Source organism: Mustela nigripes, chromosome 3 (genome assembly GCF_022355385.1).
Source record: "Mustela nigripes isolate SB6536 chromosome 3, MUSNIG.SB6536, whole genome shotgun sequence".
Lineage (NCBI taxonomy): Eukaryota > Metazoa > Chordata > Mammalia > Carnivora > Mustelidae > Mustela > Mustela nigripes.
In genome coordinates this window covers 147,934,111-147,962,092 of record NC_081559.1, presented here as the reverse complement: position 1 = coordinate 147,962,092, position 27,982 = coordinate 147,934,111, and the positions used below count along the sequence as shown (strand labels likewise).

Sequence of the window (27,982 nt, the reverse complement as noted above, 5' to 3'; positions counted from 1 at the left end):
AGGGGACAGCAATCAGTCCCTGCCACTTCTTTTTTTTTCCTATTAACTTTCTACCATATTGACTTTCTTTTTCTAGGTTAGGGAATAGGTAAGTACTTATTGCCATTTTGTTCATTGTTTTCTGGCTAATTTTAAAGCTCCTCTCTTCTCTTTTTATTTTTTTCCCCATGTGGTTTCATGACTTTCCTTGGTGTTATGTTTAGATTCCTTTCTCATTTTTTCCGTGTATTTACTCTAAGTTTTTGCTTTGTGGTTACTGTGAGGTTCACATATATCATCCTGTGTATACAACTATCTATGTTAAATTGATTGCAACTTAAATTTGAACATGTTCCAAACTGTATTTTCATGCCCCCTCCCTGTTTTAGGGTTTTGATGTCGCATTTTTACATCTTTTTATGTATCCCTTAAGTAATTATTGTAGTTCTAGTAAACTGTAACTTTCATCTTTTGACCTTCTCAGTAGCTTTGTAAGTGATTAGTCAATTACCTTTACTATATATTTGATTTTCCCTATAAGACTTTTCCTTTCATATGTTCTTCTGTTATTATTTATTGCTATTTCTTTTCAGCTTCAAGAATTCTCCCAATATTTTTCATAAGGCTGGTTTAGTATATACAAAGCCCTTTATCTTGTAGTTATCTGAAAAACTCTTAACTGTCCTTCAATTCTGAATGATCACCTTGGTGGGTAGCATATTCTCAGCACTTCCCGTGCTCCTCTTTTCTGGCCTGCAAAATTTCTGCTGAGAAATCTCTTGGGAGCCTTATGGGTTTCCCTTGCACTTAACACTATGTTTTTCTTTTGCTGCTTTTAAGATGATCTTTTTAATTTTTTGACATTTTAATTATAATGTGTCTTAGTGTGGCTCTCTTTGGGTTCATTTTATTCAGAAATCTCTATGGTTCCTGGAGCTGCACATCTCTTTCTTTCCCTAGGTTAGGAAAGTTTTCAGCCATTATTTGCTTAAAATAAGTTTTCTCCTCCGCTTCCCTTTCTTCTCCTTCCGGGACCCTTCTAATGAGAATGTTATTTCCCTTGATGTTGTTTGAGCTATCTTCATTATTTAAAGTTCCTTTTTCTTCTTGCTGCTGTGTGTGGGTGAGTTCCTTTATCTTCCCGCTCACTGATCTATACTTCTGCTTCATGTAGTCTGCCACTGAAACACTTCAGTGCATTTTTTGGTTCAGTTATTGTATTCTTTAATTCTCTGACTTCTGTATGGAACTTTGTTATGTTTTCCATGTCTTTGTTGATGTCATCACTGTACTTATATATTCTTCTGCTGAGTTCGGTGACAATCTTTATGAACAATACTTTCATATTTGAATTTGAATTTTGTTGTAGGTAGATGACTTATCTCATTATCATTTGAATCTTTTTTCTAAGGATTTCTTCTTTTGTTTGGAACATACTTCTCTGTTTGTCATTTTGATTGACTCTGTGTTTCTTTCCACGTACATGACTGAAACAGCTACTTCTCTCAGCATTGAAGGCATGGCCTTGTGTAGGTGAGGATCCTTCTCATTCAGCCTTGCCCTAGCTCATTGGGAACCTTAGTGATTACCTAAACTGCTTAATTTATTCTTGATATGCCCCCATTGTTGAGGGTGTGCCAAGACTTGTCAGTGATTCAAGGGAAGGAATCTCATTTTGTACCAAGTTTCAGACTGACTAGAAGCCAGGCCCTCATGCAGCAGTTTCTGAAGTATGAAAATTAAATTTATAGTCCTGTGGGTCTGCAATTGTAATACCTGTTGACCTCTAGATCAGGAGATCTGGTAGCATCTCCTGGTTGATACTTGCCAGGTGAGTTCCAGGTGAGCATGGAAGCTCCTTTCTGGGAAGTCTCATTGGGTTGTAGTGAGGCCAGAGATATGTGCAAGGATGGTGTCCTTCTGCTTATGGTCCCTGGGAGTGCCTCCTTAGCCTCTAAATGTGCAGGAAACCTGAAGCTTTTCCCTCAGGCTGAAGCTCCCACACTAAATGAATAGACTGTTTTCAGAGGAAGCCTGGGGTTATTTCAGTCTGCTCTGTGCACAATGCCTTGAAGCTGGTGGCCTACCAAGAGCTATCTCTCAGATTATTATAGTCCCAAAAGGCTCTGGAACACCAGCCCTCTTCACCACAAGGGACAAGTGATCCAGAGGTAGCACCTGTGTGGACTGCATATGCTGTTGGATTTAATGAGGCAGCTCGGAAGGGTAGTAGGCAGGACACATTCCCAAAGCCTTCCTTTTTTTTTTTTTTTTTAAGATTTTATTTATTTATTTGACAGACAGAGATCACAAGTGGGCAGAGAGAGAAGGAAGAAGGAAGCAAGCTCCCTGCTGAGCAGAGAGCCCGATGCAGGGCTCAATCCCAGGACCCTGGGATCATGACCTGAGCTGAAGGCAGAGGCTTTAACCCACTGAGCCACCCAGGCGTCCCCCCAAAGCCTTCTTAAAGCCAGTGGGGAAATGCCCGTTTGTGCTCGCAGACATCAGCAATGTAGCAAGAAAGAGCCGTGTGTGTGTGTGTGTGTGTGTGTGTGTGTGTGTGTGCTCTCTTTAGGCTGGGAATGTAAAGATAATTTGACTGCTTGCCCCACCTCAGCAAGGCAGTGGGGATGTGTGCTCTCCATGCTCTCAGCAAGTGCCATGACGACTCACCCCACCTGTTCCAGCAAGGTGGTGGGAGGGTACCATGTTCATGCTTGCCTACTCATGCTACTGGGCTATGTGGGGAGTGAAGCAATGGCATCCACCAATACCTCCAGCTCTAGAGAACATCTCAGCTGTCCCCCACCCTTCCAGCTGATGCCTCCAGATCAGCAAATGAATCTCCCTCACATATAATTGTTTTTTTTACTTTCTTTCTTTTTTAAAATTTAAGTGTTTTTCAAACTGCTATTTTTTACTGGGTCTCAGGTCAAGCAAGAAGACATGCAAACCCTCGAAGAGGAATCTCAGTTTCTTATAGCACTTTGGGATGCCCAGACATTAATCCCATTGGTTATCCAACCCAGATGTTCTGGACTTCATCTTTCTGGTATAGATCTTGGGGTTCGTTTTTCTGGTATAGATGCCAATGTGGGACACCAAAACCTTATGCCTCTGAGATAAGTTCTTGTCCAGTGAGATCTTCCCTTCTGCGTGCTGCTGAGCTGGAGGTGGGGTTTTGGTTTTTTGTGTGTGTTTTTGTTTGTTTGTTTGTTTGTTTTTTGTTTTTTTGTTTTTTTGCAAGAACATGTCTCTGCCTCTGCTACCAGTTTGGATGTTGTCCTTTTATTCTTTGTTGGGGAGAGCAATTGCTCTAGTTTTCAAATCTTCTTCAAACTTCAAAGGGAAAGGATCCATATGTAGCTGTGGATGTAGGTATGTCTGTGACAGGAGATGAGTGCAGGATATTTCCATGCCACCATCTTAGATACCCCTCCTAACAAATATTTACCATACTCTACAACCTAAGTTAACACTGGTAAGCATTATTAATGCAGGCAACTTCCTGAGAATTCTGGGTCCCAAGCCACTTTATCTTTTAATAGCCAGATAAGCAAGTCAAGACTTACTTAATTGGGCCTGAAGTATATGGCAAATTACTACAACTGTTGATTTAATTACTGTCAGTAGTAATCTAGGAGAAATAGTATTACTAATGATTCATAGCTTCCCCAAACAACTAAAGTTGTTAGATGGCTGTTTCCATAGAACAAAAACAACTCCTACTGTCTTTAACCTGATGGGCAATTGTTTTCAGTATAAGAGAACTGGTTAACTTAGCATGGTTCCAATTTCCAGAGAACCATTTCCGTAGACCTAAAAGAAAATCTCAGCAACAAACATATCTATGATCTTCATAATATTATGTCTTAATATCTTGTTCCTGTGCTTGTTTACTTACTTCTTTCTTAAATATTCAAATAACAAAGAATGTTTTTAAATTATAATTTAAATTAGTTGTTTTTCTTTCAATTTCAAATAAATTGTTCCATTCATTCAAGTCAAATCTTCTCTCAAAACCTAGCTTGGTTTAGAAAACTGACCTGATAATCTGAAAAATATTTCTGTCTAAATAGTGCATAAAAACACTCTAGAAACCTTCCTGGAGTTTTATTTCTAAAGCCTCTTTGGGAGATTCTGTACCCATTAATCAAATTTGAGTGTAACATCTATGTTAGAAATGATCATTAGAAAAAAGCTTGTTTTATAAAAATGTTCTGGGAAGACAAATTCACAGTGCTGAGAAAAATTTTGTGACCAGTTTTAAAATCCGAGTGACCATTTTTCCTTTACTGCCTTAGCAAAGCCAGAAGTGAAAAAGCAAATGAATTTTTCCTTGTATTCCAATTAAAAATAAACAATTTCTGATTTTGCATGAGTGTATTTTTAGTCAATAGTGAACGAGCTTCTCATTAATAACTATAAATTAGATAGACTTAAATGTTCCAGGTAGTCTGTAATGCATTTACAGGTGTTGTGTATTTTTGATGTTTTATTTTATATTACATTTAATTATCATATAAAATAAAATAACAAAAATATTATTAACTTGGTGTACAGGTAAAGGGTAAGTTATAGCTACACGCTGTACATTTAAAGACAAAAAAAATAAAGACAAACTTGAATTGAAAGATACTGTTCAAGTATAAAAGGGAAAAAGGTATGAAATAGATATCTACATAAACCCAGCAGAGGTGACTTCAAAGTCAAGATTCCCATTGCCTGTGGAGCCTATTAAGAAGACAGATACTAGCAATTTGAAGAACAATGTGTGTTTATTTAAGGAAATACATCCAGCTGTTCCTCTAAGGCAGTTTCAAGTTCACTAAGGGTCAAAAGAATCATATAATATAAAATATAACACTTCTCAATGATAAGCAGCCTAAGGCATGAAACATTACAGAAATATATGCCACACTCTCTGAAAGGCATTTCACAAAATAAATGTGGATTTTATCTTTATTTTAAATACAAATGAAATTCTAGAGATAATATAAAGTCAATGATAAAAGGCCATTAAGACTCTGAGTCAATATTAACACATATATAATGTAACCCTATATAACGAAAGGTGTCAGAAAGTCCATAGTCAGAATGGGAGTGCAATTCAGTAAATAATGCCAAGAAAATCAATAACTACAAAAAGGAAAATGAATCAAAAGGTTATGCCAAACAATTTAGCTGTTCTGGACCAAAAAGAGTGTAACTACTCACAATGAATTACTAAATCACTGCAGAGCACTTTGATTTTCTAAGTTCTGGAAACATTTTATTCTTTTGCAGGAAAGATGGCACACCAAGCAAATGCATTCATATGTGAATATTCATTTACATAAATATGTAAAACTTTTCCTCAGGATATTTTTTTCTGTTTTTATATGATTCAAAAAATAGAAATATTGGCCAAACAATGTATCTTGCCTTCTGAAGTTAATTTCTTCATTTCCTCAAGGGACATATAAGCTTATTCTTTCACCCTGGCCAAGATAAATATTTTAATTCGACTTCATATTTTCAATTTCCTAGAGATTAATATCAAAATTATAAATAACATTTTAAAATTGGGATGGAAATTAAAAGTGCCATAGATTACTAGATTATTGTTTTTACATGTTCAGTTATATCTCTAAGAGATTAATGACATCAATCATATATAACAAAATGTTTAAAACAGTACCTGGCATAGAGTAATAATTCAATAGATGTCAAATGCTATTCTTATCCTTTTTGGTATTTTTATTAATTAATTTCAGCTGTCCTTTTTTCCATTTGTATAAAAAAATTCTAATCTTAAAATCATGGGGAGGGAGAATTCAAACTTTTATAATAAACATTTTAAGTTCGGTGGGAGGTAAGCAATTTCTAAAATTTTGATGATCTTCAAAGGCTAGTTAGATATGTCACTTGCAAAACAATGCCATCTATATTGACAAGTCCGAATACACTTTTTTTGTGTGTATGAGAGGTTTAACCTTAGCATATCTTAAAGAAAAACAATGAATACATTCCCTTAATTATATTCTTTTAGTATATCAAGTGCTCATCCTCAGCCTAACTATAATGCCTTTTGATTTTTAATGCCAACTCTGTTGGTGCTATGACTGATTTACCTGTCCCCTCTTTTTTTTTCTTTTTTGGCCATCTTCTGTGATAGCTGGTATTTACATTTAACAATATGAAACTGCCATATTGACTTACAAAAATGACAATTTAATGTGGTTCAACCAAACAGACTGTCCAAAAAGCATAATTACAGCATATTATGGTTTTAAGAAAACTGTTTTTGAAGATTCCTAAGGTAGGACATGTCAGACCCTATAAAGACTACACTATCCAACTTTCCATCAGTGCTTTTGAATAGTCATCCTTTTTTTTTTTTTTAAAGATTTTATTTATTTATTTGACAGAGAGAGATCACAAGGAGACGGAGAGAGAGGCAGGCAGAGAGAGAGAGAGAGGGAAGCAGGCTCCCTGCTGAGCAGAGAGCCCGATGCGGGACTTGATCCCAGGACCCTGAGATCATGACCTGAGCTGAAGGCAGCGGCTTAACCCACTGAGCCACCCAGGCACCCTAGTCATCCTTTCTTATAATCATGCAAAAACCCTTACATTCAATATAGTATTTAGAAAAGATATATATATATATATATATTTTAAAAGATTATTTATTTATTTATTTGACAGAGAGAGAGAGATCACAAGTAGGCAGAGAGGCAGGCAGAGAGAGAGAGGAGGAAGCAGGCTCCCTGCTGAGCAGAGAGCCCGATGCGGGACTCGATCCCAGGACCCTGAGATCATGACCTGAGCCGAAGGCAGCGGCTTAACCACTGAGCCACCCAGGCGCCCTAGAAAAGATATATTAGTACCTACTTTTATACCAGTTTTATGTTGCTGAGATCCTAGTTTCTTCACATGCATCATTTGCTCTCAATGAATATAAATCCACATTATTTTTAACTGTGACATTCTTTGAGAGATGAATGCCATTCAGTAGAGAATATTTACGTGAACAACTGGGGACAGAATCAATGCTGTCTCTTTTATTTAGGTCTAGATATAAATACAGCACAGATTCTCAGAAGATAGACACCAGAAGAGCAGGTGATGTAGGATAGCCAAGTTGTTTTCTGAAAATAGAGAAGTTAAAAGAAAATGTACAAATGCTCAGCCCCTATAAAAGTGACCTCTAACTTTGTGGAGCATTGTGAAATAGAAAACACATGGAATAGAATGAGAGGGAGTGAGAGAGAGAGGGGAAGGGAGGGAGGAAGAAAGAGAGGGAACAGGAGAAAGGGAGAGAATATGAGTAAGTATTCCTCCAGGTAGAACCAGTCACAGGCTACAGGTATAAAATCAAAGCAAATGATTAAGGACATGAGGCAGATCTATGTATTTCTTCATAAGGTCAATCTGTATCAGGGGTGTTATTAGTCCGCTTTTGTACCTCACTGTTCTCAAACTGTTTAACTCTAGTCCCGCTGGGCATGCACAATCCGAGAATCTTGAATCTATCCAAGCAGACATGATTCTGTGGAGGAATGTATAAAGTTACAAGTTCTCAATCCATATCAGTTATAGAATTCATATTAGGAACTTGAGAGAAAAAAGATTGGAGAAATTTCAGATGTCAGAGCAGAATTCCCAACAAGCATCAATAATAGAGAAATCAATGACTGAATGTAATAGTGTCCTCTAGAGAGCCTTACTTATCATTTCAAGTCATTTTTTTTAGTGTAAGCTTAAATATTTTTTAAACTGAGAGTATATGAATTTTCAAATGGTTCTATAATAAATAATGCCAACACTTGAGATCTACAATAATTTATGAATTAAAGTCATGATTAATTTTATCTGCACAATTATATGTAGTGTCAACATAAATATGTTTTAAAGAAGAATCCATTTATCTTTGATATCCAATTTGTAATAAAGAATTTCAAAAAATATTTAAAATAATGATTTGTATAAGATAGAATGTAGTAATAAATATGTATGTGACAGTTAAGACAATTCATGTTCTATTAATCATAGAATATTAAACTTGTTATTCATCTTGACCACTAAGACACCAATTCTACATCAGTTAAGACTGGCAGCAGTCATTTCTTTCTGCAAATGCTTTAAGAAGACTTATAATTCTAGGGGCACCTGGCTGGGTCAGTCTGTATAGAACATGTAATTCTTAATCTCTGGGTTGTGAGTTTGAGCCCCATGTTGGTATAGAGATTACTTAAAAAAAAAAATGAAATCTTTATTTTTAAAGAAGACTTACTGTTCTATTAAACTATAAATTTATTTTTTTCTCACAGCATGATTTTTAAGGGCAGGATTAACATATCAAAAATACAGAGATATTTACAAGAAGATAAATCAGAAAAAATTCTTGTTCAAATAGTATTTCTGACATCTAGATGACCACAGTTTGATTCTCTTTCAACTAATGACTGGATGCTTCACCTAGTATGAAGTGTAATGTTTCTTATAACATCACTTTTATAATTTTCATTTTAATAAACATAATGTAAGAGTCACTTAGAATGGGGTACCTCGGTGGTGTCTGACTCTTGATTTCGGCTCAGGTTTTGATCTCAGGGAAGTGAGATGGAGCCCTGCATTGGGTTCCATGCTCAGAAAGGAGTCGGCTTGAGATTCTCTCCCTCTCCCTTTCCCTCTGCCCCTGCTCCCCGTCCCCCGCCACCAAGAATTATGCATGTACTCTTTCTCTCTCAAACAAATAAATAACTCTTTAAAAAAAATTCACTTAGAAGTATGGATAGTGTTTCTGAAAAGTTAATATATCTTAATTCAGTTACAAATAAAATATATTGTTCAATTTAACTCTATGTCTTACTCCACCCATTCAATGTCTCAGTGATTTTTAGATCTCATACCTTTTCATTAACTCTATTGCCTCCTATGTGGTCCTCCAGTATCCCTCGTATCCCAGAGACTTTGCACATGCTGTTTTTGTCTGAAACTATCCAGTAAGAAGCAGAGTTTACTCCATCTTTTTCCTTTAGGTGTTTGAGTCAATGTCACCTTAATCACTGTGGCTTTTTCCTGACTACTATATAGAAAACAGCAATTCCCCCATCCTACTTTCTAAAACTCCCTTTCCCTGCTTCTTGCTTTCTCCACAGTACTTAGCATCACATAGTGTATTATGGATCTATTTGTGTGTCATCTTTGTTGAGAACTTTGTTTTTTTCATTGCTACAGGCATAACACTGGGAGCAGTGTCTAGAAAGTATTATAATAGGTGATCAGTAAATATTTCTTTAAATGAATAAATTTTACTAGACAAGTATGGATCATTATAGTCAAAGCATTGCGTTATACTCTGAGAATGCTTCAAATAAGAATTGAAGGTTCCTTGCCTGATGAAACTTTAGACAGAACATAGGAATTGTGAATGAAATTATAAAATAGCATCTGAAAAGTGAGAAAAAAAAAAGGATAAACGATGTGGAAATTGGAAAGACCCTTATGAAGGATGTGATATTTGAATGAAGCTTTGGGGCGCCTTGGTGGTTCAGTCAGTTGAGTGTCTGCTTTCAGCTCAGGTCATGGTCCCAGGGTCCTTGGTTCAAGCTCCGCATCAGGTTCCCTGCTCAGCAGGAAGCCTGCTGCTCCTTCTCCCTCTATATACTGCTCTGCCTACTTGTGCTCTCTCTCTTTCTGTCAAATTAAATCTTAAAAAAAAAAAAAAAGAATGAAGCCTTAACAAGGGATGATTTCTACACATGAATATGCAGGTGAGGGCTATCCATCAATGGGGAAGATGAATGGGCAAAGGCACAGAGACAAGAGAGTCTATAAGGAATTTTGCAGATCAGCCAATAGCCTGATAAAGGCTAGAACAAGGTGGTGTCAGGAAAAAAGTATGCAGTGACTGACAATAGTGTAAATATGTGTTTATAAGGTTATGTTTGTATTGCATTTCCCAATTCAGTGATTCCCAAAATTTGGGAATATGGGAGCACTTTTTAAAAACTATTAAAACACAAAATCCCTATGTGATATAATTGACTTAAACCCCATATAAAATACATGGTATTAAAAGCTATTACAAAATTAGTACCTTTGGGGGTGCCTGAGTGTCTCAGTGGGTTAAGCCTCTGCCTTTGGTTCAGGTCTTGATCTCAGGGTCCTGGGATCGAGCCCCGCATCAGGCTCTCTGTTCAGCAGGGAGTCTGCTTCTCCCTCTCTCTCTGCCTGCCTCTCTGCCTGCTTGTGATCTCTCTCTCCATCAAATAAATAAATAACATATTTAAAATGAAACAAAAGAAATTCAGTACCATCTTTTATGTACACAAAGAGGCAGGCAGAGAGAGAGGAGGAAGCAGGCTCCCTGCCAAGCAGAGAGCCCAATGTGGGGCTCGATCCCAGGACCCCAGGATCATGACCCAAGCCGAAGGCAGAGGCTTTAACCCACTGAACCACCCATGCACCCCAGTACCATCTTTTATTAAGGGTGTCATTTTAGAGCCAAAAAATAATATGGGTGTATAAAAGTCTGTATACATACATGGGTGAAACACTCATGGGCGTATACACATATATACTTCTTTTCACCATTATACAGGCAATGATAAATGTTCACATGAATTGTAGGGTCTCTTGCAATAAATTCATAGTCCCATGGATCTGAAGAACATGAGCCCTAGAGACACAATCTAGGCAATGAGAACCCATAAAATTTCTTTGAGTAGAAGAATTACATGATGACGCTTATGTTGTGGGAACTCTGCGAGTCAGAGATTGAAGACACCTTAGAAAATACCCCTTCACAGTCTGCTAAAGTTATGGAAAAATAAATTGCAGCCCACAGAGATAACAGACATTGGCCAAGATTACAGGTAGAAGACTATGGCCAGTGTTCAGGTTCCTGAAGTGATCTCATCAATCCCCTCCATAATGGGATAGATAAGACAGATAAACCCCAAACATATCATTGATAATCAGAAATGAACATCTGCTCTTATCTGGTAAAATAAGATGCAATGTGACACACCTGAAATTAGATGTACTCTGTTCTCTTTGCTGTGGTATGAGGATTGCGGTATTTTAAAAATTCTGTATCTCATAGCATGTGGATCGTACTCTAGTTGTTCTCTCTGTCTGTACTTCAGAAACATATTCATCTTTAAGAATGTATCTCTATGCCTCTTTTATAAACCAAAAAAAAAAAAAAAAATGTTTGCTCAAGGTCATCTGGAATTTCGGCAAGGGAGGTTATAGGTATATATGGTTTTTTACATACATTTTGAAAATGTAAACATAAATGACACACTTCAGTAAATACAATGATATAGTATATATGAAAAAAAATCAATGTTTAAACACTAAAGAACAAAGTTATTTATGCTAATAATGATTCCTGCCTCCACCTAATTTGTAGAAACAGGCTTACCCATATTTGAGTTCCTCTTGAAGTAACTGGTTTGGCTCTGGCAAAATCAATGTCCGACATATGCAAACATTTTTTAATACCACTCAAAAAATTCTGTATCTAATTGAAAGTTATTATGCAGTTGTGCTCAGGTGAGATCTGTTATCTGAACGAACACCGAAGCTGTTTCATTTTCCACAGCTAGTGCTCCACCAGAAGCAAGCAAAGAGTATCTTTCCCTCCCTTTCCCTCACCTCTGTAGGGAAGTATAACCAATCGAGACATGAGTGAGGAATGGATCTCAAAGTCCCACATGAATTTCCAAAGGCTAGTGTAATTTATGCTTTAAAAATGTCTTTGACGGGAGCCTGGCTCTCCCAGCCTCTCTTTGATTCCTCGCATAGCCACTCACACCTTCCCTAGTCTTCTCACCGGGTCCCCTAAAAGAAAGTTGCATTATTTTTACTAAAGGATATTATGGTAAGTCTCTAGGGAATGGAGAAATTAAGAAGTTTATATATGTACTTTCTCAATTTTAAAGAAAATCATAAGAACACTTTCCTTCTTTCTCACATTGAGGTTTCGTTAAGTGTGCAATTATTGCCTTAATTGGATTACAATTGCCTCCAGGCTAGTTTATGCCTTTTATATGATCAGAAACACACACATAAAAGATATGATTGAAAATGGAAATGTACTGGTTTTTGGCGATGGGATAATTCAGATATTTTTATATACCCATTGGGTAGCAAACAATTGCATTACCTTCCACTTTTGCAAGTATTATTAGTATAAGACAGAAATTCATTTAAGGATTCTATTTGCTTTTATTGCTAACCTTTCTGTATACTTTAATTTTATTATATTTTTGTTCTCCAATATTTTATGTGATTAGACTGTAGAAACAGTTAACGCAATATAATATAGCTGATACAATTAAACAGAAGTAACACATTAGATTTTTTTTTAACTAAACCATTTAGTACACCCTACTGTGTTCATCCCTGTATAATTATACATCTTCTGACTTGTCTCATGTAATTCACAATTTCTTCCTGCTGCTTAATCGCAGACTTCAGCAAGCACATTTTAGGGGAGAGACTCAGTACAATTTTTCTATAATCTTTTATTTGCCATGTGCATTAAGATGATGATTACCTACATGGAAAAAAATTGAGGGGGTGTCTAAAAGATACAGGAGTAAAGGTAGGAGATGGTTTTCAAGTACATGCATAATTTAGATCCATTCTTGTGGGAGGAAATCACAAGGATATTAATCAGCAATATATTTGTAGACTTTGTACCAATCATTTTTATAAGACACAAGCAGCAGTTATCATATGTTATTTCTCAATCACAAGAAAGAGAGGCATCAAAAGGCAATCAGGCATATAAAATCACACTGGCAGTCCTGGCCCTCAGAGCTTTCTCTGGTGCATAAAACTTCTCTGAACAAGAGAAATGTTAGGGTTCAGGTCTCAGGTAGAAATTGGCCAAAAATATTATCACACTTAAAAATTATTTCATTCCTATCATGTTTTGGCCTTTTAATAGAGTAATTGTTGCTGATTGTCTTTCTGTATATTAAAATATTTAATAATACCTGAAGACATCATAGGAATAATGGAAAGTATAGACTTCACCTAGAGAACAAGCTGTGGTTACCTGTCTAAGATGGTAAACGGAGTCAGTGATAGGGTGTGCTGGGTTAAATAAGGTGATATTTACTTTGCTTTCGACAATAGGGAAGATAAAGTGATAATGAGCTGCGTTTACTAGAAAGAGAAATGATTGGAAAGCTTTTCATGGCAGGCATATTGCACTGCCATAAAATACAGTTTTATTATAAGATTTTGATTCTTAGCTAAATCTAATGGCTTTCAGTTCCATAATCATCTCTGTTCTGGACTTCAGGCCAGGGTAACTGTGCTGTTCCTTTTCAGTCAGAATCAATTCCTTTAGGGTAGATTACAATGACTCCTTTTAACCCTTTAAAGTGGTGTCTGTAGCGAATTATGTTACAAATATGCTCCAGACCAAGAAGTTTGGCAATGAATATCCTGTTACATATTCAGCTTGTCAGTAACAATTAACTCTCCCCCCTCTATTCTGAACTGTTTGATTTCTCCTGAGAGTTATAATTGATATTGGATAAATAAAGAGAAGTTTTAGGCTAGCTTCCCAAACCCTTCAGTAGACTTTCAGGAAAGAAAATCTATCACTTCTGGAAAGGAAAAGAAAAGAAAAGAAAGAAAACAAAAGAAAAGAAAGGGGGGGGGAGAAAGGAAAAGAAAAGAAAAGAGAGAGAGGGAGACAGAACTATCCAGTGATCATGCCTGAATGAAGGCTGCTGAGCTAGACTGAAATTGCATTTGATCTGTTTCTCTGTTGATTTTGTAAACCTTTCCAAAGGTTTCCATAGTAACAAGTGAATTATCCCCTCTCCCCCCAACATTTTCAAGCATGTAAGAGGGATACAGATAAAGGTTAGCAAGAAAAAAGCTACAATATATTTTTTTTCCTACTACCAGGATAGATCTGAAGAAGTCATGATTAGTCTTTTAAGGAATCAAGTATGTTTCTGCCACCACAGTCGTAAGAAAAAGTTGGGTCAGAATTTACTTACATCTCTGATGTCTGCGTTTGCTCCTGTACATGGTCATTCTGAAAAAATCCGACTTTCTAAGAAGTAATTGCTTTGACCACGGAGACAAAGAGACGGGTTGTGCTCCTGCTTTGCAGTAAGACTGTTGCTCACTGACAGAAGGTAACCAGCAATCACACAGTGAAAGCCAGGGTAATACCATTCTCATAAAATTACAGGGGAGACGCTACAGCCTGTAACTACTCTATCTAATGCAAATCTTCTGGAGAAAATTGTCTTCCCCTCACCTCCCCCCAACTGATATCAGTTAAGTTCTCTAATAAAATCTGCACTGTGAAAGTGCTGTGCTTGAAGCAATGTTGAATTAAGAACAGATTCACGTATTTAGCAAGAACAGTAGAGCTGAAAATACAAATAAGAAATATAAAAACCGTTGTTTGATTTTTACAGAAAGTAACAACTATCTTTTGGGTTCACGTGTCTGGTAGCCACCCTACGATGCCGAGATTGGTATTTCAGTTTTGAAATTCTACCAAATTCGTTCTCTGAGCTCTCAGTGCACTTTGTATGTTCAATTATTAAAGCAATGATCACTTTTAGTTTTGTCTCTTTCTCCAAACAGACTGCTTCTAAGGCAATGCAGGAATTGCATTATTTTCACATGATCTCCCCAGGTCTCGAAGAGAAGGGGCACGCGATAGGGTCTCAGAGTTGCTGAGGGCCTACTACGTGCTGAGTACTCTATCTCCTTCCAAAAGAAACCTTTCATGAGTCTTTTGCTCACCTTCCCCCCCGTCTTGGTTTTGACCTCAGACCTCTATTTTCACAGGATTGTGGACATATCCTTATCTGAACACACTTCATTCACACTGTCAACCAGACAGCACAGAAGCTTTGTCTTCTTGTGCCTTGTACTTTCTCCGCTCTGAGAGCAACGCCAGCCTGGCCCCCAGCAGAAGCTCAGGAGCACTACCTCTCCCAAACCCTCAAATTGTGGATAATTTCAAATCTCCTTCATGTGCTAATGAGGGTGTCTGAAATGCAGTTTTATTTAAAACACCAAAGGATTTATACACCAGTGAATAACTTCTATGTAATAAGACTTCCTGATGATACATTAAGCTTCCATCTCCCAGCTAAAAGCAGAAGACATTTTCAATTGCCAAAATTCCTTTTTAGTGCTAACAAACTCAGTCTACTTACTGATAGCAGGAGACATTCTTTCGTTCTTTCTTTCTTTTTTTTTTTTTTTTTGCGATTTTATTTATTTATTTGTCTCAGAGAGAGAGAGAGAGAGAGAACACAAGCAGGCAAGCAGGCAGAGTAGCAGGTAGAGGCAGAGAGAGAAGCAGGGTCCCCACTGAGCAAGGAGGCTGATGTGGGACTCAATCCCAGGACCCTGGGATCATGACCTGAGCCGAAGGCAGCCACTTAACACATTGGGCCACCCAGGCGTCCCAGGAGACATTCTTCTTAATAGAAGGAGTGTTTCAGTGTCAAGAATATTTTAATATATAAGTAATTACTGCATTTCCTAATACAAGATTTCAAAAAGAGCATGTCGGCAGGTTTTTAGCAGTAGGCCCATGCACTTTCTTTGACTTTGACCAACAACCTACAGTGTTTAGTGAGATTCTTGGTCAAAGAACCTCCACTATATTGACATATTAACTATATTGACATAGTCAATTATGTAACATTAGAAGGATTTTCCTTGTGTTTTCTTTAAAAGTGAGATTAATATATTTCAATAAATAAAATAATTAGGCCTTTTCTTAGTGACATATAATACACCTTATATCCCACAACCTTTCACCTGTTTAATTTTTCTCCATAGCATTTATATATTTGTTTTTCTGTCTGCCTACTAGAACATTAGCTTTTAGAGGACAAGCTTTCTTTTTTCACCGATATATATCCAAAGGACATATAATTGTCTGGTATTAAGTGGGCTCTTGGTAAGTATTTGATGAGAAAAGGACTTTTTATGAACTAATTTAAATTATAAAGACAGGAGCACCTGGGTGGCTCAGTGGGTTAAAGCCTCTGCCTTTGGCTCAGGTCATAATATCAGAGTCCTGGGATCAAGCCCTGCATCAAGCTCTCTGCTCAGCGGGAGTCTACTTCCTCCTCTCTCTCTGTGTCTCTCTCTGCCCGCCTCTCTGTCTACTTGTGCTCTGTCACATAAATAAATAAAAATCTTTAAAAAAATAAATTACAAAGACAATACAACTATAATTTATTTTTCAATAAATCTGGACAATAGTCAAATTCATGTTTACTCACTGAAGTTACTTTCTTACTTGAGGCAAGTACTTGTCATCTCATGTCTATCTTCTGGCCCCAGAGTTAATTTGGATGAGTTCACTGTTTTGGATGGAATTGTATATACTCACAGATGTGAAGATAAATTTTAAATTTACCGAAGCAAAGTCACAACCGCAAAGCAAGTTCTCCTCTATAAAAGTTACTCATGCCAGAAGACCAACAAACCATAAAATCTATTACAACTAAACAAAATTAAAACCGTTTGTCTGACATATGTGTATACATGCCTGTGATATGAATAAACATATCATTGGTGATGATGAGGCAGAAATAGCCTAATGCTATTAATGACATAAATGATATTAATTTTTACATTATTACATGGTTCTAGCACATGTGTGGTTTTTTTCTTTTCACATTTTTAGTGCTGTAGTATCTGGAATTAACATCGATCTGAACAATTTTTGCAAAGGCTATGTAACAGTTTAAATTTGTTACATACACCACAACCCTTCACCCAGCCTCACTCATCATCATCATACGGACAGACACAGACACACATTAAAACAAGTATCCTGACTTATACTCCTCAATGTTTGGAAGGTGTTGCCTTCCCAATCTTGCACCAGGGTTGACTTTCTTAGTTTCCACATAAGGATTTTCATGTTATCAACTCTTTCTTACATTACTTTTCTAACCTCAGGGAATACAGAGCCACCCCCTCTTGGACCTCATATCTGTGCTTAGTACGTTAAACCATCACAGTTGGGGACCTCAACTACACCTGTTGGATTAGGACCAACTTCACAAGTTGCAATACAGGTAGGAAGATGCGAGAAAGGCAGAGAAAGTAGCTGAGGGAGAGGAGGTCTTGGCTAGAAAATTTTCAGCTACAAGAAAACAGAGGGAATATGTAAACATATAGGACAGAAAAAGTAGCTGAAGAGAGAAGACAATTCCAGGCATCTCATTCTTTTTTTTACCCCTCCCCTCCTCAAGAATCCAGACTGAATACTTTTATGTTCAAAATCAGCTTTATGCCTATAATATCAGAGGTCAAAAAAGCACTAGTTGCTTTATAAAAATATCTACTCACTCCAACATGATTTCTTCTTATGAACTCAATCTTTTTAAAAATTTTCTTTTATTAGAGAAAGAAAGAGAGAGAGCACGCGCGCGAGAGCAAGCACACACCAGCTGGGGCTGGGGACAGAGGATGAGGGAGAAACAGACTCTCCACTGAGAAGGGACCCCCAACAGTAATGGAGCTTGATCTCAGGACCCTGGGAACATGACCTGAGCTGAAGACCGACACTTAATGAACTGAGCCATCCAGGCACCCTTAAGGGACTCAATCTTTATACTCCACATTTCAATCATTCAATTCAATCACTTAAAATACAAATTCAGTGATTGTTGATAAATTGGGAAGAATGACTTATCATCCAAAATCAAGTGATTATGTTCCTTTTTCATGGAAGGAACCATATAAAACCTAAAAGTACCTGGCAAAGTAAGAGAAAATGACTTTTAACATAAGAGAAAAACAAATAAGAAGGAAGGAAGGAAGCGAGGAAGAAAGGAAGGGTGGGTGGGTCTGGTGTGTATGCATACAGTGAGAGATAAAGGAAGTACTGTGGGCTGCTGTGTGTCAGGCACTGTGCTAAGTACACATCATGTCACATAATCTTTGAAAAACTGTTACTTATCTATACCTACTTTCCTTTTAGAAATGAGTAAGCTTTCCCCAAATGAGGGCAGATGCAGGTAATATTCAGGGACACTGCATGACTTAGGTAGTTGTGTTGAGATTATTTTATTAGAAAATAGACCTATATGATTTTAGGATTGAATTAAGGGACAATGCACTGGGTAGCTTCTGGAAAAGACTTCTATAAAAGTGTCATTATAATGTCACTAGTAATGTATTGAAATCAAGAAAATGATGTTTGCTGGAACTCATCACAGGGAATGAACATCGTGGTTTAATAGGAACATTCATTTAGGGAGTGCACAGTAGGTGTTGTGAGTTAGGTTGTCTTCTAAGAGTTTTATGGGATTACTCACTGAATACTAAAAACAATCCTATGATGAAGTCATCCACCTCCTCCTCCTATCACCACCACTATCATCATCATCATCATCATCATATCATCATTATTTTGTTTTTGCCCTTTATAATGCTTTAGTAAGATAAGGCATCATCATCATCATCATCATATCATCATTATTTTGTTTTTGCCCTTTATAATGCTTTAGTAAGATAAGGCCAAGAGATCAAGTGTTCCGACTGAAACCTCTCAGAGAACAAGAGGTAAGGCCCTATTTTGAACCAGCAGATCTTTCTCTAGGGCTAATACAATAATACAACATGCCTTGTAAGGTTGAAGGGATCCTTTCCATAGCTGTTTCCACCACAGAGGATGAAGACCCACAGAGACGTATTTCCATAACAACTAGTGGTGCTCTACTAACTCCTGAGAGGGGTGAAGGCAGTCAACTGCAGGGCTTCAGCTGCTGGCTGCTGGTGGGGACATTCAAGTTCAGAAGCACCATGGACTGCTTGGAAGACAGCAGATACCCACTCATGTTGGCAGCTGTGGTGACTTCCCTTTCTCATACATGTCACCTCACCCCACCTCCCCCTGTGAGAGGAGACCCTCCTCCTTTCTTCCAAATAAAACACTGAAAGAACATTTAAAAAATACCATGAGTATCAAATGATTAACCCATCCAGAGTTCTGACATTCTTACCTAGTTTAAAGATGACAATATGTATGTAAGTGATGAGTCACTAAATCTTACACCTGAAACTAATGTTACACTGTATGTGAACGAAGTGGAATTTCAGTAAGAACTTGAAAGAAAAAAATAGATAAAAATTATAATATGTGTTAATTTTGACAGAACTTTTAAGAATTTTATCAAGACATAGCACATGGATGGGGTAGACATATTTAACTTGAACTGCAAAATACTTATGTTAGAGAATGACTAGAACCATAAAATGATAAAATTGAAAAGGTGCAAGAAGTGAAGTTGCCAAAATTTCTCATTTACAGATGTCTGGTCCATCACAGAGAGCTCTTACAAGTTTGCTAGATGGAAAACTGAAGGGACTGGAGGGGCAGGACCTTAAGCTACTCAAACCAGGGACTCAGAGCAGGAGCTTCAATCCAGGACACCCCAGAGTTAGCCCAGAGCTTTCCCCTCCAAGCTCCCTAGTCTGAAGCACTTCTTTAAGTGATTGGAGTGATACCTCAACTTTCCTTCGGTCAGTTTTTCTTAGGTTTGCACAGAAAGTCACTCACAGTTAACCTTTCTCTTATGTCATTCTTGTCACTCCACAGCACAATGTACAGATGTGGACCTTCTCTACCTTTCCCTCACCAGCATATCAGCTGTCCCTGTGGAACTCGGCCTTTTCTCTGCTCAGATGTGAGCTCTGTCTTCTTTATTAAAACATCGCCTTGCTAGAGCAGCCCCTATAAATTTTTGACAAAAAGTCATTTGTATTTTCAGGGATAACATCCAAATATTTTCAACCTCAGCACAATCACTGATCCATCTTTCGATGATTTAAGGGAAAATATATGTATTTTCTATGCATGTCCATATTAAATGATTTGCTGTCTTGCCTAATGTCTGGAACCGGATTTATATCAGTTTCTCCAGAGTCAAGTGCTCTCCTGTTAGAGGATAGTAACTATAAATAGTTATTAATTAATACATTGAATGGCTATCATATTAAAAAATCTTCTTGTCATTTTACCTAGTACCTCATTTTACTGATGGATTTATCATTGTTCTTTTTTTTTTTTTTTAATTTTTTATTTTTGATAAACATATATTTTTATCCCCAGGGGTTAAGTCCGAGAAAACATAAAACTTCCTAATGTTCGACTCAAGTTTTCATTTGTAATACTGGTTCAAATGAGTGAGAAAATTTCCAGAATGGTGCTTCTTTATACTTGACTGCTTGCACTTAACAAACAAGTCAACTGCATATTCCCTTAGTTTGATTCATTAAATGTTTTTGTGTACTCGGAAAAAAGTTTTCTAAGATTTTTTTGTAAACTATAATTGGATTTTATTATTAAGTCTTTATTCATTTCTTTGGACTTTCTCCAGTTTCTTATGCTTTAATATCAAAGAAGTCTTTGAAATCCCTAATTTTAAAAATATTTAATACTCCAACATAGTCAACACGGTTAAATATTTCTCCTTTATAAATCACACTGCAATTGACTTTATTTTCATCGACTTTCCTTGGTAATTTTTTCTGAGCATTCTCACATTTGCTTACTTCCTTTTCTTTGTGTAGTTTTCCATGGCATCTTCTCTTAATTTCACCATTCTTTTCTTTTAGCCTTAATTTAATTTTTCTTTTCTTTTTTTTTTAAGATTTTATTTATTTATTTGACAGAGAGAGGCATAGTGAGAGAGGGAACCCAAGCAAAGGGAGTGGGGGAGGGAGAAGCAGGATTCCCGCTGAGCAGGGAGCCCAGTGAGGGTCTCAGTACCATGACCCTGGGATCATGATCCGAGCCAAAGGCAGCCGCTTAACATCGGAGTCACCCAGGCACCTCCTAAATTTGATTTTTCAGGTTTAGTTTTATCTTCTTAGTGGTCTTAATTTCCCATTCATATTTGGATAAATTTATTTACGCCATCTCAAGGATAAAGGCATTCTATCTTTTTAATCACATACTTTGGGTGGGCCCAAATATTTAACGGTTCCTAAAAGATTTTTTAAAAAAGAAGACTAAAACAACAACAACAACAACAAAAAAGAAGACTAAAACATATACAATTAAATTAACCTTGAATTTTCTACAGATTATAATGAAGTATGAAGTAAGATATTTAAGCCTGTGTAAATAGTTTATCTTATTCAAAGTATTTTAAACAATGTTGACTGTTACACATTAAAAATGTAGCAATCCTAGATCTAAAAAATACAAAGTCTCTTAGAGGTGACAGCCACTTAAAGGGTACTATAAGACTATATAACAATATATATATATAAAGGGTACTAAAAGACTATATAATGTACTACAAAACAAATAATTTTGTTATTTCATAACAAATTACCTCACAGACGTATGAACACAAGAATAGAGTTTATTGGGCATGAGCATGATGTGGGGTAATTGCTGTGCCTTGTTCCCTGGAGGTGTCTTATTTATGACAACACTTCCTCAGTAGCTTGCAATTCTGTCCCAAACAGAGCACCTTCATGGTGTTCTGAGATGGAGGGATACTCCTGAGCTTACATGGAATAATGGTGAGAGGGTAAAACATCCTTAAAATCATATTAGTTTCTAAGATCACAAAAATTTTGTGTAGAATTTCACTATAACAGAATTTACAAAGTAAGAAACATATACTCTATTATATCTTTTTACTTGCTTCTGTCTATGTATCTATCTATCTATCTATCTATCCATCATCACCTATTCACCCATCTACCTACCTTTTTAAAAACCAGAGTGGTGGGGCACCTGGGTGGCTCAGTGGGTTAAGGCCTTTGCCTTCGGCTCAGATCATGACCCCAGGGTCCTAGGATTCAGCCTGCATTGGGCTTTCTGTTCAGCAGGGAGCCTGCTTCCTCCTCTCTCTCTGTCTGCTTCTCTGCCTACTTGTGATCTCTGTCAAATAAATAAATAAAATCTTAAAACAAAACAAAAAAACAGAGTGGTGAGTTGGTGAGCTACCTAGCAATACAGGGTCCGTCCAGGGTGCTTGGAGGATGAATGGCACTTCAGCAGCCAGACTCTGGTTGGGAAAGATCATTAAAGAAGGAGAGAAGCTGCAGGGTGACGGTGGTGACCAGCAAGTGGCACCTGAAGCAGATGAAGGCAAACTGTAGCAAATGTCCATGGAGAAATAAACAAATTGTCAGTTGCCCAGGGCGTTGCCTTTCTCTTTTTCTGACTGATTCTTATCTCAGTCTACTTCTTCCATCAAACTTCCCCATTCTTCCTTTTTTTGCCTCTGAACTAGAGTATCTGGTCTTATCATTCTAGTTTTTCTTCTGCTGCCTTTTATCTATACAAAATTACACTTTACAGGAAATTTGTATATCCCATATACATAGTAGATAGTGGAGTAGAAGTAAGGGGTAAGTCACCCTAATATATTATGCTTAAAAAGCCCAACTCATAGTATTTAGCACTTTATTTTATGATGCCTTGCATTCTCTGCTTTACATTGCGGTTAGGACCACACATCTTAATTTCCTGTCATCACCTCTAGAGTCAACCAACATTAGTTTCAGAATGCAAGCAATGTAAATGCATAAGAGATTTTTCAAATGAAAATAGTTCATTGATTATTTACAGAATTTGAATGAAATCCTATAAACAATAATTAAGAATTTATTTAGTGACAAGTATTTCACTTATGCAGTTTTATTTAATCTTGAAACAGCTGTATGAGAAAGGAATTGTTATCTCATTTTGTAGAAGGAAAACTGAAGTTCAAGTGAGGTTCAGTTCACAAAGCTGGCAGGAGGTAGAGCTGGAATCTGCATCCAAGTTTGCAAATTGCAAAAGCCATACCCAATCCATGATACCACTAACGTATATACTAAATGAATGAATGTCAGACAATGAAATCAAATTCAGAAAAATTAGAGAACAGAGAACACTATCTAGAATTTTACCTCAGTTTGAATTACTGGAGTTAGTGTTATTCTTTTGGAAGATATACCTGCTTCTAATGTGTGAAACAATGGGAGAACAAATATGATACATAGGATTTCAATATGGAATTTATTCTGATACCCATCTCAGGACTCCAAGTAAAGGATTCTAGAGATGCATGTACAGGATCCTAAAGATATTTATGTGAAGGCAACACAGGAGACTAATCAATGCATTTGATATATTTATATTAACTTAAATTTCCAGTATGGATTTGGAGAATGTTCTTCAAGGAGATGAATCAAGTGGGTGAGAATGGATCTGGAAAAAGTTTCCAGTTAAAAATAGATAAAATTTGGGGCACCTCGGTGGCTCAGTGATTAAGCCTCTGCCTTCAGCTCAAGTCATGATCTCAGGGTCCTGGGGTTGAGCCCCATATGAGCCTGCTTCCTTCTCTCTCTCTGCCTGCCTCTCCACTTGTGATCTCTGCCTGTCAAATAAATAAATACAATCTTTTAAAAAAAGTAGATGAAATTAAGGGCACCTGGATGGCTTAGTCAGTTAAGCATCTGCCTCTGCCTCAGGTCATGATATCAGGGTTTTGAGATCAAGGTGGGCTCCCTGCTCAGTGGGGAGTCTGCTTCTCCCTCTACCGCTGCCCCTTCTCCCTCTTTCCCCTCCATCCCCACAATCCTTTCTTTCAAATAAATAAATAAAATCTTTGAGAAAAGTAAAGATATATAAAATTAGGTGATATATTTAAGTGTACACACCAAGATTGTACAAACACACAATCTTGAAAATGTTCAGCTAAACATTATGATGGTTTGTTTGTGGTTTAAAAATATAATATTTAAAATGGGCAAAGAGCAATACTAAGATGTGTAATTGTTTATGGACCTTTAAGACCTGCTGGCTAAATATGAATTTCTATTTACGGATCACATTCAGTATATATTAGTCTCTAACGATAAGATCAAAATTTCTAATCATTTCTGATATAAAATGTGCATAAAATATCTTAAGTATATATTAATAGAATTCATTTCAGCCTGTCTACAAAAGTGGTATACACAGCAGTCCTGTTCTCCTAATTTCTTTCCTGTTCATATTTAGTTATAATTATCACATTGATGAGCAACTTCAGCCTGCTGAGTTGAATAGATTGAATTTTCAGGTATAATTTAGCATTACATAGCCCAAGGGTATTTCAAGAATCCAGCTCCAATCCTCATTTTGTGTGTATTTGTGTCTGCTAAAGGGCTCAGAACCACCTGGATAGTCTTTGACCTCACATATGTGTTCAAAGACAACTATTTGAATAAACTCTGCATTTGCCATTACCAGCACAGCAGTATGTGAACAGTAAATATGTAAATGAAATTCATGATTCTCTTACTGCTATAAAAACCATTTTTAGATGTTTACTTAAATGGCGTTAGATACGGAAACAGGACTGTAAGTGGAAAACAGAGTCTCAAATTTTATTTTCCAAACTGTCTCCTTTAGTTTGATGAACACTAAATCTCAAGTTATTTTTAAATCATGTCTTGGAAAGCTTTAGAAAACCCACCTGGACTGTGCAGTAAATACATAAATGTGTCATTAGGGGGTTCACAAAATATGAACACAAATACAGCATGTGAAAAGGTGATTATTCAATTTCAAAAACCTTTGGTTCCCAACTTCTAAGACTACCTAAAGAAATGTTTTTAAGAAAGTACCATACACAGAGAAAAAACTGGGATTTCAGCCTGTTACCACCTGTTCTTGATTGAATGAGAAAAAAAGACTGTGTTCTCCTATTTAAGAACAGAGTTTATGGTATGTGTTTTCAGTAGCATAAATACCTATGTTTCCACCAGATTAATCTGATTTCTTTCTTATAACATTTAGGATTCTATGTATGATCCCTCACTAAAATGAAGTTAATTTAACTTTAATTTTTTTCATATGTCCAATATAGATACTTCATGGACTCAAATTGTGCCATGTGGATAATGTGTTGGTGGGCAAAGATAGACACAATTATTTGTATAGTTTTTATTTTATTGGGAGGTACAGACATTAATTGATCATATAAAAATATATTCTGTAAGTTCAAAAATAGGTGCTCTGAAAGATGTGTGGTCTTACAACAGTGTATGAGGCAACAGCCCTTGACCGTAAGTTGGTTCATTCTTCTCTGGAGCTCTGTGAATGAGAGCTGTGGAAAGAGTGCTGAAAGAGTAGTCACAGGTGGTCACAAGGTATTTGTGAGAGGTATACCAGGATGGGGGGAAGATGCGGATGTATACAGTGGGTGATGGTATGTAATTGGTATTCAACAAATAATGCTGATAGAAGTTATGCTTATGTTAATCTTGTTACCAATTTGTAACAATACTCCAAACAATTGTTCACTACTCAAATTAAGGCAATAATAGTTAATAGAATTCTATGCCTCATTACTCCATTCCACGGATACTTATAAAGCACATACTTGTACTAGCTAGAAGAGGGCACAGGAAGATAAAATAACCACGGTCTTAATCTTTCAGTGTTACTTACTAATAGATATTGTGTGAATCCAAAGCTTTTTAAAAAGAATTTTTAATGAAAATACTAGTTAAAAATATCTGTCCATATCAAACAGGATAAATGTATACGGTACCCTGACATTCTAAATGCTGGTTTGAGTTTTGCAGAAGTGGCAGTGAACAGTGACAGAAAGTGTAGTATGTCAGTAAATATCTGACAAGAGTTAATTTCATGCAGATGACTGGACAAGACATCTTGAGAAATTTCAGTGGAAGCAAAACAAAATATATCTATGCTAGAAAACATCACAGGCCAAGATATCTTGTATCTTGATACATGTATCTTGAAGCCAAGATACATGTATATGAGTTGGTGCCCATGGCCTCAATGGGTTAGTGACAGCTGCCCAACCATGCTCAAGCAGCTGAAACTAATGAATAGCTGAGTAGAAAGGCGTGACCCATTCTGAGAAGTAATGGTTAATAAATATGACTCCAGAAAATGGTAATAGGAAAACTTTTATAATGAGAACACCCAATCAAGGCATTTCTGGTTAATAGTCATTCCACTTGACATTAATCAACATCTGACAATGTTAATTATTTTATTTTTCTCAAAAAATCCATTCTTTGGTTTCTATCCATTGTTGTTTCTGAATTTCCTTATAAGTATCAAATTTATATTTTATAGATAAAACTTGCAAAATGACATATCCTAGTGTTGCTAAAAGTGTTTTAAAGCTCAAGATCTGGAGCCAGACTGGCTTATTTATTTGGGTATAAGCTCTGCTACCCAGCTCCTTGAGCTGGGGCAAGTTGCTTTATATATCCATATGGTTTCTTCATCCATAGAAGTTTCATCATCTATAACATACTCCCAGGATTATTATAATAATTAAAGAGTTAATATATAAACAGTGTTTACAATAGCTACCAGCATAACCATTAGCTATTATTATGAAATGTATCTATTTGGATGTCCAAAAATTGTATCTACCAAATCCAACATGTGTTAAAAAAAAAAACCACATTTCCCTTCCATTGTTTCTGGCCAGATGATAGCATGTAAAACTATAATTCACTACTCTCGACTTCATTTGTTACTATATTTCTAGCAGCCAGCTCAGTATCTGAAATATACTAGCTGCTCTTCAAATATTTAAAAATGAATGATTGTAGGGGCGCCTGGGTGGCTCAGTGGGTTAAAGCCTCTGCCTTTGGCTCAGGTCATGATCCCAGAGTCTTGGGATTGAGCCCCGCATGGGGTTCTCCGCTCAGCGGGGAGCTGCTTCCTCCTCTCTCTCTGCCTGCCTCTCTGCCTACTTGTGATCTCTCTCTCTGTCAAATAAATAAATAAAATCTTTAAAAAAAAAAAGAATGATTGTATTAGTTTTTTGTTTTTGCTGTAAGAAATTACTACAAACTTAGTGGTTTAAAATAGCACAAATTTATTCTAATAATTCAGGAAGTCAGAAGTTTAAAATAAGGCATTGTTCAGGCAACATTCTTTCTGAAGAATTCAGAGAAGAATCTCTTTGTCTTTTCCAGCTTGCAGAGGTTACTTACTTTCCTTGGCTCATGGCCCACCCACCTTTAGTTTGTCATTCCAACCACTGGTTCCATTGGCATATCTCCTTTTTCTTCCTTTCACCTGCCTGTCTCTCTTATAAGGATAGTTGTTTTGGGGGTGCCTGGTTGGCTCAGAGTGTTAAGCCTCTGCCTTTGGCTCAGGTCATGATCTCAGGGTCCTGGGATCAAGCCTCACATCAGACTCCCTGTTCAGCCGGGAGCCTGCTTCTCCCTCTCTCTGCCTGCCTCTCTGCCTACTTGTGATCTCTGTCAAATAAATAAATAAAATCTTTAAAAAAAAAAAGGATACTTGTTTTTACCGTTGATCCATTCATAAAATCTAAGATAACACCAACATTTTAAGATCTTGAATTTAATCATATCTGCAAAATCTCTTCTGCCATATAAGGTTTTATATATATACATATATGCATATACATACATATATATGTATATATGTATATATATAAAGTTTTGGGGATTAAATTGTGGATATTTTAGGAAGGTCATTATTCTCTCCATCAGAGTCTGCATGCTAGCTCCCAAAGGGTCCTATCCATCCCATGTACATTCAAAGGTCTCAATTCATTTCAGTGAAAACTCAAAGTTCAAAAATCTTATCTCATCACCTCACAAGTCCAATATCCAACTGGAAAAGCTGCATTATGTTTCAAGGACTGGGGATAAGCCCCTTTTACTCTTGGTTCCCCACTCCAGGACTATAACCCTGACCTCTGGGTCCATGGTTTTGTCCTCTGGGCCTAGTGTCTGCCTTCAGAGTCATCCACAATTTTTCCTTGGGAATAGTACATGTTTGTAGTAGAGGAGTTTTGTCATATTATTTCTTGTCTGTAGAATTTTGTCGAGTCCATCAGTCTTTGTTTATTTTGTCCTTTCTCTGCCCCTTTCACTTCAAGATGGCAGTATTTCTGCTTGTATAACATCCTCAAGAACCCTGTGGTTCATCCATTAGAAAAGCAGATCCTCCAAAATTCTTTTG

The 27,982-nt window shown here is 36.7% G+C and overlaps 1 protein-coding gene across 15 annotated transcripts in view; it reads right to left on the bottom strand.

Moving 5' to 3' along the window:
• The window catches only part of RALYL (RALY RNA binding protein like), a 691,697-nt gene that overhangs the window by 186,356 nt on the left and 477,359 nt on the right, over positions 1–27,982 (bottom strand). Inside the window, exon 1 of one of the 15 annotated variants that reach the window (XM_059394798.1) lies at positions 14,001–14,143. The exons of the other annotated variants lie outside the window; for them this stretch is intronic. Coding sequence (XP_059250781.1) covers positions 14,001–14,037 — 37 coding nt within the window. The 5' untranslated portion in view covers positions 14,038–14,143. Of the gene's footprint in view, positions 1–14,000; positions 14,144–27,982 lie in introns of those variants that run through there. 15 annotated transcript variants of the gene reach the window in all.